This window comes from Thalia democratica, chromosome 5 (assembly GCF_965202585.1).
Source record: "Thalia democratica chromosome 5, ktThaDemo2.hap1.1, whole genome shotgun sequence".
NCBI classification, from domain to species: Eukaryota; Metazoa; Chordata; class Thaliacea; order Salpida; family Salpidae; genus Thalia; species Thalia democratica.
In genome coordinates, this window is record NC_139169.1 from 6840535 (window position 1) to 6852509 (window position 11975).

General features: G+C 26.1%; 2 protein-coding genes across 2 annotated transcripts; one reads left to right on the forward strand and one right to left on the reverse strand.

Annotated features, from left to right (window-relative positions):
• Positions 1-648: 648 nt before the first annotated feature.
• LOC145836217 (CTD nuclear envelope phosphatase 1 homolog) lies at positions 649-2800 on the reverse strand. The gene is made up of 5 exons (XM_082944037.1): positions 2663-2800; positions 2078-2260; positions 1544-1646; positions 1259-1343; positions 649-700 (listed from the first exon to the last, which is right to left on the reverse strand). The coding sequence occupies exons 1-5, from the start codon at positions 2798-2800 to the stop codon at positions 649-651; spliced, it is 561 nt and encodes a 186-aa protein (XP_082800163.1).
• Positions 2801-8832: 6032 nt separating this feature from the next.
• On the forward strand, positions 8833-11467 carry LOC145836218 (kelch-like protein 23). Its single transcript, XM_082944038.1, has 2 exons — positions 8833-9233; positions 11437-11467. Exons 1-2 carry the CDS (start codon positions 8833-8835, stop codon positions 11465-11467), a joined length of 432 nt encoding a protein of 143 aa, XP_082800164.1.
• The last annotated feature ends 508 nt before the right edge of the window (positions 11468-11975 follow it).

An 11975-nucleotide genomic window follows, 5' to 3' on the forward strand; every position in this document is an offset into this window, starting at 1 on the left:
TAATAATCTTTTACTTTACAGCTAATTCAAAACTAATATACAGTGAAAACATATTTTATTTCTAAATGACAAATTATTTTAACTAAAACTAAAAAAAATTATTTTAACTAAAACTCTTAATTATTTAAAGTTTGTAAGTAAACGCGACAATGAATTTTTAAAAGAAATTCCAACTAAAGCCTTCATTATGACGATAAACTGTAATGTGTAGAAAATTATTATAGAAAAATTCAAAATTATAAAATTCAAAAATGTTTATAAGTATTTACATTTATAGAAAACAAATTCAATTTGTGAATAATATTACTATTTTTAAAAATATCGAAGACAAAATTGGGAAAAATTATTTGAAGAAAAAAGCGCTGGACAGGATTAGTTTCGGCTGCCAGTACCAAACTAAAGGACTTCGTACATTTAATGTAGTCAAATATTCTGTGAAACGTCAATAATATTTTCTTTGAAAAATAAAAATTTAATAAAATACAGAAAAAACTTTCCACTCAATTTATTTTATTCTATAATCAAACAAACAAAAACAACTAAAAACTAATTTTTATTTTTATAAAATAATGAAATGCTGTTTAATTCTAATATGAAATATAGTTTTTATGACACTTCAAAAACTTCTATCATTACGAAGTTTGCTGCTTATTCTGATCTTCGGTATTCTTTCAGGAATGTTTTGACGTCATCGCAGGACCTGTATTGACGTAAAATTATTAATGACGTTATAAACTGAAATGATTTGTTAACACTTGTATACAACGACAGGCGTGTAGCTGTTAAGTATTTGTAACACAAAAACAAATGTATGATTTTTTTTAAATTTTCACAATTACAAATTAAGTAGATTGTTGTAAAGACTAAAAAGTTAAATGAAATTTTAGGTAGATGTTATTACCTCCACTTATAAGAAAGGAAAACCTCAATAAGTATACTTAAATAAAAAAACTTGAAAATTAACTTGGTCAAAAAAATCTATAAAATTCAGTTATTAAATACGTAATATACAAACTAGCCAAAGTATACCTACTCTTTCAAAAAAATAAGAATGGAATAAATATATCTCAAAACAAGACGATTAAAGTAATTTATATATATATATATATATAAAAGATTCAAACATAACTATCTGCTTTAAGTTTAAATAAAATTTAAAACTTCTTGGATCGAGAACTAATTTTTCAAAAAAATTACTGTTTTGTGTTTTTAGTCATCAATCAAAAAAATACTTTATTTTAAAATAACTTAGCATTACCTCATTTTTTCGAACATTGGAATCAGTTCATCAAGACAATTATCATTTCGATCTTCATACCAAGACTCGATAGGTATTTCGTTTTCTATTGAGTTTATTAAAAGTTTAACTAATTTAATAAGCTTTTAAAATAAATTTTTTTAACCAACAAAGGAATCAAAACTCTTTCTTGTAAAGTTGGTCAAGCAGTTAATGGAATTTTTTATAAATACTCTTTAAGTCTTTTAAACAATTTTACTTGTATCTGCATGTATATAAATAATTGAAATTACAAATTTAAACTACTTTTAAAGTGTCTGTAAGTTTTCGGAGAGTTGTCCAACAAAACAACGTTTTTGAGATCTTTTTCGACCAGTCTCAAGTCTTTGGCATGGCCACAGCCACAGTGCTTAAATAATGATCTTTGTTAAATAAATTTAAAACATTATAAAAATTTGTAAATCGTCGTAATAGTAAACATATTTTTATTAAAACGGAGCTTTAACATTACGTTGCTGAAAAATAATGAAAGTTAAAAATATTTAACCTAGTAATATTTCGTTCGCTAAAAGATATTAACAAGTAAGTTCTATAACTTTATTAAAAACGAGCTAAAAATAAAAAAATAATAAAAATATGGTATGGTGCATTGAGCTCAAAATTTCACAAAGTAATTTAACAATAACTTATATAAACCAAACTCAATATTTATGGAATTTTTATTTAAATAAGTAATTGTACAAAATTCAAACATTCCGTCTACTAAATCTTCTTCCCATTGTCATGATATTCAACAATTGGTCATATATTAACATTAAACTTTGTTTAAAATACAAAAACCTGTCTGAAAAATCTTCTGTTGAGAATCCCCCTTCCATTATCCAGGTAATCAAGAATAGGTGTCGCGTACGATTCAGTGTCATGCGTGTATACGACCAAATTGTACCATTGAGAAACAGTATCAAGGAACTTGTCAAGACCAGGTCTTTTGTAAACCCACATGTAGTTTGAAAACCAATTCACCTTTTTAAAAATATTTTGTTTAGTTGTTTATACTTAGCGTTAGTTAGCTCAAAATGATCATAAAATGAAACTAAAGATGTCTCAATTTTATTTGCAGTTTAGCTTTAACACTTTTCCATAATTTAAATTGTGAACAAAAAAAATTAATCAAACTAATTTATAGATATTGAATTATTTTTATTTAGATACATCAGTTTTCCTTTCTCTTTTTAGTTTTCACATGCATAAGAATTACATTTGTCTATGCTAGAGAAATTATAAAAATAATAGTACTTGAAAAAATGAACACATTAACATTAAAAGTAACTAAAATAAACTTGGTTACCAGATGAATTTAATGTTTATCATACCTAATTTATACGGTTTATGAAAAGATTAATCAGAAGGAATAAAAAAACTTACTTTAAAAACGAAATCTGGTTTTCCACTGGTTTTGTACCTTATCCCATTACCGAATTTTCTGGAATGTACCAGTGTCTCGTCCAAGTCAAGAACGAGCGTTTTTCTTTTGACCATTTGTTTGACAATTTTAACGGTCATTTTGATACTTTTGTTTTAGTTTCTGCTGTTGAAAACTTAGCATTAGAATAAAATCATTTTTTCTTAAGATTCTTAGTTCAAATTTATTTTACAACATTAAGATAAACTCTGTAGGACACTTGTGCAAAATCTTATTTTGCCTTGTGTCCAAATTTTTATAATTTAAAGGAATTAATGTTTTTCACTTGATATTATATTTTTTCCTTAAAAAAGAAAACATTGAATAAATATAGTAAAACTGATTTCCGAAGAAAAAACTATTTTTCACAAACAAAATAAGTGCTAGTTAAAATGATTGTTGTCTTTGATTTCTTGATTAAACTGGAAATTGCTGTTCATGGGTGTGGCTAAGGGAAAATGAGAGAATAAAATGAGAGATCAAGTGATCTACAGTCCAAAGTCCAGGAAAATGAGAGAATCAAATGAGAGATCGCGTGATTTATGGAAAATTCTAGAAAAAGAATTCAAAATCTATAAATACGCCCGATCAGAGCATGAAGCGGGCAATCCACCACGAAACAAGCACGAAGCGACACTCTGCTCCGCAAAAGAAATAACATCGTCAATCTTCAAGCAAGAAGATTTCAACAACCATCTAATCGAAGAAGCCCACGCATTCTGTGGCATCGAGAATTTGAGTACTGGAAGTACTCTTTCATCAATTACTCTAAGTTGGACTCCACGATTGAGTCACAGCGTTCAATCAGATTAAAGTGTACATTCATCTCAGCAAGTAAACCCACACAGACTGGGCGCCAACCTTAGCTACACTTCTACGAACAAGTTGTTTTCATACTGTTTGATTCTATCGTATTGTTTATATATTCATATTATCATATATACTCACTATTGTATTTGCATTGTAATACTTATATATATTTATATCACCGCATTTATTCACTATTGTATTTGTATTGTAATAATTATACATATTGATATCATCGTGCCTATTTAATATCGTATTTTATCGCCACGCTCTGCTTACGAAAAGGAAAGGAAAACAGACCACGCAACGTTTAGCAAGATTCTGCAAACGAGACGGACCAACGTCGAGTGCCAGAAGCTGAGCGACCGGAGACCAGTGACACGCCAAAGGGGGAATCCGGAGCACGTTTCCTTCTATTTGTTAACATTAAGTGTCTAAACTTATTGTGAGCTGTCATTGCGTATTTGTACATAATAAACCAACATTATTTAGTTTCATTATATTTAGTTAAATAATTATATAATTATGTCCTAAAAACCCTTAAAAAAGGCATTAGTCCTGAAGGTACCCAGGACTCGGTCCAGAACCGAAATAAGTTGTTCCGAGACTACTGCTAACCTGGAATCCGATGAGATTGTTGAGACTGAAACCGAGGCAGTTTCGTAGGAAAACAGTGAGGCTCCTAGTCTGGGTAACAATAACTCTAATTATGGCTTTTATTATAAAAGTATAGATTTTGATATGTTTTTATGCGGTTTTTGCTTCTAATAGTAGAAACACAGCGCTAAAATTAGCAAAAATATCTTTTAAAAACAAAGGCTTTTTTATTCCACAAGGTTTAATTGAACTGTGTACTATGTGAGAGACTTTTGGCGACCCGTTTGGTACTAAAATATTATGCTGTACCGATATGTTGAAAAAAAATTAAATACTTTATTATGTTTATTTAAGAAAATCAATTATTGTCAAACAAAGAGTTGTTATTAAATTGAGGTAGTAAAGCTGCTTAAAACCTTAAAAAATAAACTAATTATGCTTTATATAATACCATAAAAATATTTAGATCAAAGAATTAAATATTTAATGAAAATAAATTTGAAGCATAAAGTTTTCATAAGTTTTAAAAAAGCATTTAAATTGTTTCTAATTTATCAGTGCCAATACTTTTACTGGTCAATTAAAAAGTCTAACTCATTAGAACAGAAGTTAATATTGCTTTTTATTATAACTTTTATCTTTATTTTTTTAAAATAAACATTTGTATAGATAACTTATACGCTTTAGTTAACAAAACACTTTAGTTTAGATTAATTAATTTTTATTGGGTTGTGTACAAACAGTTATGTGGAGCTCAACTATTTTATGACAGATTTTTAAATTCTATTTTTAAATTATACTATAATCAGATTTTTTATTTAAGAACTGACAAAGGTGTTTGACCGAAACTTAGTTTGCATTATAAACTCCTAAAAGAATTAATGTATTATTTTTCCTCTAGTAGTTAAGATTTTTTATTTTTTTCTAAACATAAAAACATGAAATAGATTTTTAACTTTTAAGTTGTGCTATTTAGCATCGTAACAGTTATAAACAAAATTTTAAGATGAACGATTACACGGTACAAAGTTGAAAGTTTAAGATAAGTCAAAAATTTTATAAACAGATATTTGTACAAACAAATAAAAAATATTTTTAATAAACTTGACATAACTTAATTAGGTAACCTGAAACTAAGAATAAAAGTCATAATGTTCTAAAAAAATCTGTGCACACTAAGCTAGACCGGTGGTTTTTAGTTTAAAAATCTGTGGGCATTAAACTAAAATAAAATTTTCTGTGGACCACAAGCTCAAAACTCATCAAAAAAATTTTTGACTATTTTAAACATTTTTCTTTTAAGTTTAGTGTAAGTTTTTAATTAAATATATCTATTCAGTAAACTATAAAACAAAAGGAACTATTTTAACAAGAAAACAGTTTATAACAGATAACTAAAAGTATCGCACACCGCGCGCAAAGCGCGCTTTTGTGCTAGCAAAAAAATAATGTTAGAAGTATAATTATTACAAAAAAAAGGAAGTTTTTTAATTTAGTTATAAGTTTCAAATGTTATCAATAAATTCTTAAAATTTAAGAAAGCAGTTGTTTAAACTAAGCATAACAACAGAATGAGTTCCAAAAAGAAACTATAAAAAGAAGAGAAACAGCTTAATATATCTATTCATTTATTATAAATGAACTACATACAAAATGAACTACTAACAATTTACAATAAATAACCAAGAGTATCGCACACCGCGCGCAGAGCGCGTTTTTGTGCTAGCCGAATAAAGGAAACAAATAATATTTAAGTAAGTATATTACAAAAAGTTAGAAATTTTTTAAATTTTGAATAATCACGAAAATTTTTCAAGTTTTAAAAAACTGCTGTTTAAACTAAGCATTAAAACAGGATGGTTTAATAAAAAAAAAGTATTTTAAAGTTAAATAAATCTAAGTTCTCTAACTAAATTCCTACCTCAGAAAGTTCTGCTTTCTTTCGGTTTTGCTTCGCAAAAGGAAGCACGCTTCGCGAGCTATTGGTTTAGGCTTCCCTGCCTCGAAAGCTTCGCTTTCTTCGTACATTTTAGTTTCAGAAAGCTCAGCTTTCTTTCGGCTTTGCTTCGCAAAGAAAAGCACAAAAGCGCGCTTTGCGCGCAATTGTGCGATATTGTCTTGAGCTTCACTTTACTTGTACTACTGTTTTTTTTTATTTTGCTGAAACATTCCACCCATTCCAAAAGTTATATATGATATATATTTTAAACTATTCTATAAAATTTTTTAAATTCATGTTACGTCACTAACTCTTTCAGATGTCCATTTTTTGTCCGCACAAAATTGTTCAAAAAAGTTTACAAAAAATTTGCATAAAATCACATAACTTTTTTTTGACTTAACTATTTAGTTCAATATCTTTGGAACTTTATTTTTAAATTACTTTAATAACGTTAATTGTTAATAAATAAAAGTGTTAAACGTTTAAGAATTAAATAAAAAATAACACAACTGTAATAACTAATAGATAAAGCAGAGACATTTTATGTGCTACAAGAAGAAATTACTTGAAAAACAAGCTTGTGTCCATACCAATTAGTTATAAATACTTTTTCGGTTCAGATTTTATATTTTACTTTTGTGTTATGTTTTTGTTTCCCATCAGGACTGGCTTAAAACTTACCAAAACTTTAAAAGATCTTTTTTTAATTAAATTAAGTTTTTGATAAAACTTTAATCCGTTTGCAAAGTTTGACTGTTAAGAAAAATTATGTCCCAAACATTTTGAACACATAAAGCTGTATTGTGTTCAAAATTACAATAAATGTTCAAACTAGTTCAAACACTGCAAAAGACCAAAACCATTCAACTATGCATTCAACGATCGGCTTTGCCGAGTGATAAGTCCCACTTACCAATTGACTAATATTTCTCTCTACAATTCTTTAGTTTTTATTGATATAAGGTAAACCAATTTTGTAAAGTTTGAACGTTATTACTCATTTTATTAATTCTCTCAATATTATATTTCTATATATTAATCAAGGCAAACTACTAGTCAGTGTCTTTTTTATTTTTAATATTTTTAGTATAATTTTTTTTTAAACTTAAGGTTAAGGTTAAATTTGTTTCAAAATGTTAACTTTTTTTTTGTAGAATAAGTTTTAAGTTTTCTATATGGAAAATTTTTTTTAGTATTCTTTGTTTAACTTATTTTCACATGTTAAACCGTAAAAATTTGAGTATTAGAAAAACTGCTTAATAGTAAACTAATTTTGTTATTCTTAACTTAAAGCTTACAGTTTTACTTTCAGTTTTAGGGTTTAACAAAGTAATTGCAGAAATCAATCAGATTTTAAGTAGATTAGTCAGAAAAAATCTTTTTTGAATGTATAGATAAAGATTCAAGTTTATTATTTCTACTCATATAAGCCGAAACAGTTAATTTAACTATAACACATTACATTTATAGACAGTAATTACTTTAAATATAAAAGTATTTTATTCTACTCACAATATCTATAGTTAATTCTAAACAGTATAAGAAATCTAATACAATAAGAAAGAAAATACAGTTGTTGTGCTTATTCATATTACAATCAATAAACATAATTATGCTAAAAAAGATATAGACTTTATACAGCTGTATATTTTTCAATGTTTTATTAATTAAAAATACACTTAGTTAAAATAAATTGTTCAATCAATATATTCTAATGTATATTCTACTGTTAAAATATTTGTTCATATATATACAGTATATTTATATACGACAACAATTTGTTAACATGTTTACATCAAAATTAAAGGAATGTTAGAGATAAGATAGTGTTGAACGTTCAAAACAATTAACTAAATTAATAATTTAGTTTACAATTAAATGACATATAATGCTTTGGTACAACATCGTAATAAATATTAACGTATAGTAGACATTACTTAAAAAATTATATTCAAAGTTTTCTAGATTTGTTTCAAAGTAGAATAAATATTTGTATACTAAACTATTATAAAATTTTATGAATCAATTAAGCAATTGCAAAACAAGTAAATTAGTCAGTTTAAAAGTTTGTTAAGAATGTTAAAATAAAGATTCAATTTTTTATAACTTATATTTGCCAAAACTATTTACACTTAACTAGATTACATTTATAATTAGTCAAATATCACTATTAAAAAAAAAGTATATAGTTCTGCCTAAAACAAATGAAAGAGTTTTTGATTGAAACAATACGCATAATCTTTTATAAAAAACCACAAATTACTGTGAATTTGAGTATACTTAAGTTTCAGGTTTAAAATGGCAGTTAGTTTTTCATCTAAAGCAATACAAATTTTGTACCAAAACAGATTCTGTGAACAAGAAAACTTTGATGTTATTATTTCCGGAAGCACTGCTGTGTTAAAACACTCTGTGGAAGGAAAAATATTAAGAATAAGCTCGCGTAACTTAGAAATAATTGAGACTATATATCATTCGAAGAGACATTCATGTAGTGACACAACATTATGTGAAAGATCCAATGTTTGGGTTGTATGCTCCAGATTACCCGTTCGCAGCAAAACTCATTTAAAAGATAAATACAAGCTTGTTGATTCGTTCAGGATTTATCTTGATAAAACTGACCAATGGATTAACGTAATTCAAACACCTGATAGTAGAAGAAACTTTAGCGCTTGTTCGTTTATGAAAAACATTTATGTCTTTGGTGGATTTACTGGAAAGGGACTTATAAAAAGTTGTTATAAATATGATACAAAAAGGAGTAAGTGGATATTTATAGCCAGTATGAATGAATGTAGGCAATATGCAGGTTGTACAGTATTCGAAGGTAAAATTGTCTTGACTGGTGGTTACGATGGTAAAAATAAAGTAGATTTAAGTTCAGTAGAGGCATTTGATAGTTACGAGAACAGATGGGACTTTCTGCCTAGCATGATCAACAAAAGATGTCGACATGGCTCTGTTTGTATGGGCAACAAGCTGTTTGTCATCGGTGGAAATAAAAATGCTACTTGCGAGGTATTTGATAGCAGTTCCATGAAGTTCACTAGTATCAAGCAGTTAGAGCGCGATTGTTACTATTCTGTTTCCGCGGTCAGTGTTGATGGTAAAATTTTGATTTTTGGTTCAGGGTTTAGGGCAGGAAAAGAAAATGCTTGCACTTATAATGTTGACAAAAATGAATGGTACTGTAAAAGTAATCGATTTAAGCAATTCGAAGAAGGTTTAGTATGTCTTTCAAAACTTTCTGTTATTTAACAGTTTGAAATCTCAATGTTGCCTGATATTTTTATTAAATGTACAATGTGTATGTTGTTGTTTGATAATCATATTTTATTTAAACGAATTTTAGTTTTCAAAATCTAGAAAATATGTTGCTGTATGGTACTGAGTTTTTTTTGTAGTTAAAATACTTAGTTTTCAATGATAACTGTGGATTTTGTTGTTTAGTTTATTTTGTCTTTTCACTTCAACAATAAACAAAAAAAAAATTTGGTTACTTGTATAATTAAAATCATTGAAGTTAATAAAAAAATAGTTTTTACAGATAAATTTTTTGGATGAAATTAATTTGATTTCTTGTGAATTCTACGTTGTTTATATTTAAAATCTCACATAAATTTCGACAAAAAAGATTTGAAGAAAAAATTGAAAATGTGTCGATTTAAAATTATATAATAAACAGTACAGTTTTTTTATTTATACTTGTAGATTTTATGAAATGAGTTAAGAATTTATATTATCTAAAAATGTGTTACGTAAGCGTACACTGTTTTTTAGGATTTAAGATTTAATGATAGCATTTTGTAACATCTAGCATAAAACATAAAGAAAATATTAAAGTAAAATAATTAAAGTCAAATTAATAGAATTTTTTAACTCTTTTTTTTTAGATTTTTTCCATTTACATCTAAAAAGAATTTTAATGGTTGATTTAGATGAAACATTAGTTCACTATAGGGGACTTTATACTTAGTTGGAATACAAAACCACAGAAATTGAAAACAAGCCTGATTTTGTTTACAGAGTTAGTTTAATTTTTTCCTGTTTTTATGAGAAAATAAAAATTATTAGAACGACTATTAAAAGTGTGGAACTTTTCTTTTAGCAAAATACTTTAAAAAAATAATTTATATTCTTAAATATAGAGAATAATTAAATATTAATGTACCATGAAAGCAAAGTAGAAAAAATAGTAATCAACTGTTGCTTTGATATACACGCTAAATATTTGATAGAATATATAAAACCTTTTAAGTCCTTTAATACTAAAAAATAACATTCTAATTTAAAGAGGCAATTCTAAACATATTCAAGAAGAGGCTATGCAAAAGACCTGGAGTTGACAAGTTTATTTTGAAAATTAAAACTTATAGAAATAAAAAAATATATATTTTTAGGTTACTTTATAAGTTTAGAACTAGATTGCGGAGAAAATCATTTTCATGGTTAAAACAAGAAGTCATGCATTTATTCAATAAAATAAACAATGAAAGCTTTTTTATTACTACAATATAATGAATAATTTTTTTTTATTAAATAACACCACAAGAAAAGAAGAAACATTATCTAAATATTTCATCAAAAAAATCTTAGCAGTTATTCATTTTGTTTCTAACAACTTGTTTTCCAAATTAACAAATGTTGAGCAATTATTTTTCCAGTTAATTAAAAGTTTTTATTTGAGTAATATAAGTAACTTTTTACCATAACTATCAAAAGAAAACTAAGTTGAAATTCTTAATACAAGGTTGATGTATTAAGCCTTATTGTCTTTATTGAACTATTAAAATACAAAAACAAATTAAATTATTTATGAAAAAAAAATACAGGGAATAACTAAAATAGGACAAATGCTAATGAGAAAAAAGTTATACTGCCAGTTTTAGAAAAATATAATTTAAGTAGTTAGAATTCCAACTTTAGCCATAATTATGATGATTAAGTATAATGATAAAAAAAATTATGATAAAAAAATTTAATTTTTTTATGAATATTTATATTGTATAGAAAACAAGTTTAATTTTTGAACGAATTTATTGCTTTAAAAAATATTAAAATCAATGGGAAACAATTGTTAAAAAAAAGCGCTGGACAGGATTTGGTTTCGGCTGCCCGTCCTGCGTACGTTTAATCTAGTCAAATATTCTTTAAAATGGCAATAATATTGTCTTAGAGAAATAAAAGTCAAAATAAACACAGAAAAATTGTTACACTCAATTTATTTTATTCTAACATCAAAAAAAAAACGCAAACGTTTAAAAACTAATTTTTATTTTTATCAAATAATGAGTGCTGTCCAATTCTAATATGAAGTATAGTTTTTATGGTACTTCAAAAACTTCTATCTTGGCTTATTGTTTATTCTGATCTTTGATATTCTTTCAGGAATGTTCTGACGTCATCGCAGGACCTGTAGTGACGTAAAATTATTGATGACGTCATAAACTGAAACGATTTATTAACACTTGTATACAACGACAAGCGTGATGCTGTTAGTTATTTGTAACACAAAAACAAAGATGTATGATTTTTTTTTAAATTGGCATAATTACAAATTAAGTAGATTATTTTAAAAGCTAAAAAGTTAAATGAAATGACACAATTTTTTAAGTAGATATTATTACCTCCACTTATATTAGGAGAACCTCAATAAGTATAGATAAATAAAAAACTTGAAAATTAACTTGCTCAATAAAATTATAAAATTTAATTATTATATACGTAACATACAAACTAGCACAACAGTATACAAACTCTTTCAATAAAAAAAGATCGAAATAAATATATCTCAAAACAAGACGATTAAAGTAATTTTTTATATAAAAAAAAGTTTCAAACATAAGTATCTGCTTTAAGTTTAAATAAAATTTAAAATTTCTAGGATCGAGTTTTTAAAAATAAGAACTAATTTTTCAAGAAAATTA

Bases quoted from the DNA above. Each gene is read 5' to 3' on its own strand.
- LOC145836217 (XM_082944037.1), bottom strand. From the start codon at position 2,800: ATGACCGTTAAAATTGTCAAACAAATGGTCAAAAGAAAAACGCTCGTT. The intron at 1,647-2,077 runs GTTTTTGTATTT...TCATTATTTAAG, and splicing joins ACAGAAGATTTTTCAGACAG to CACTGTGGCTGTGGCCATGC. The intron at 701-1,258 runs GTAATGCTAAGT...ACGTCAATACAG, and splicing joins CCAATGTTCGAAAAAATGAG to GTCCTGCGATGACGTCAAAA.
- LOC145836218 (XM_082944038.1), top strand. From the start codon at position 8,833: ATGAATGAATGTAGGCAATATGCAGGTTGTACAGTATTCGAAGGTAAA. The intron at 9,234-11,436 runs GTACTGTAAAAG...ATATTCTTTCAG, and splicing joins AATGTTGACAAAAATGAATG to GAATGTTCTGACGTCATCGC.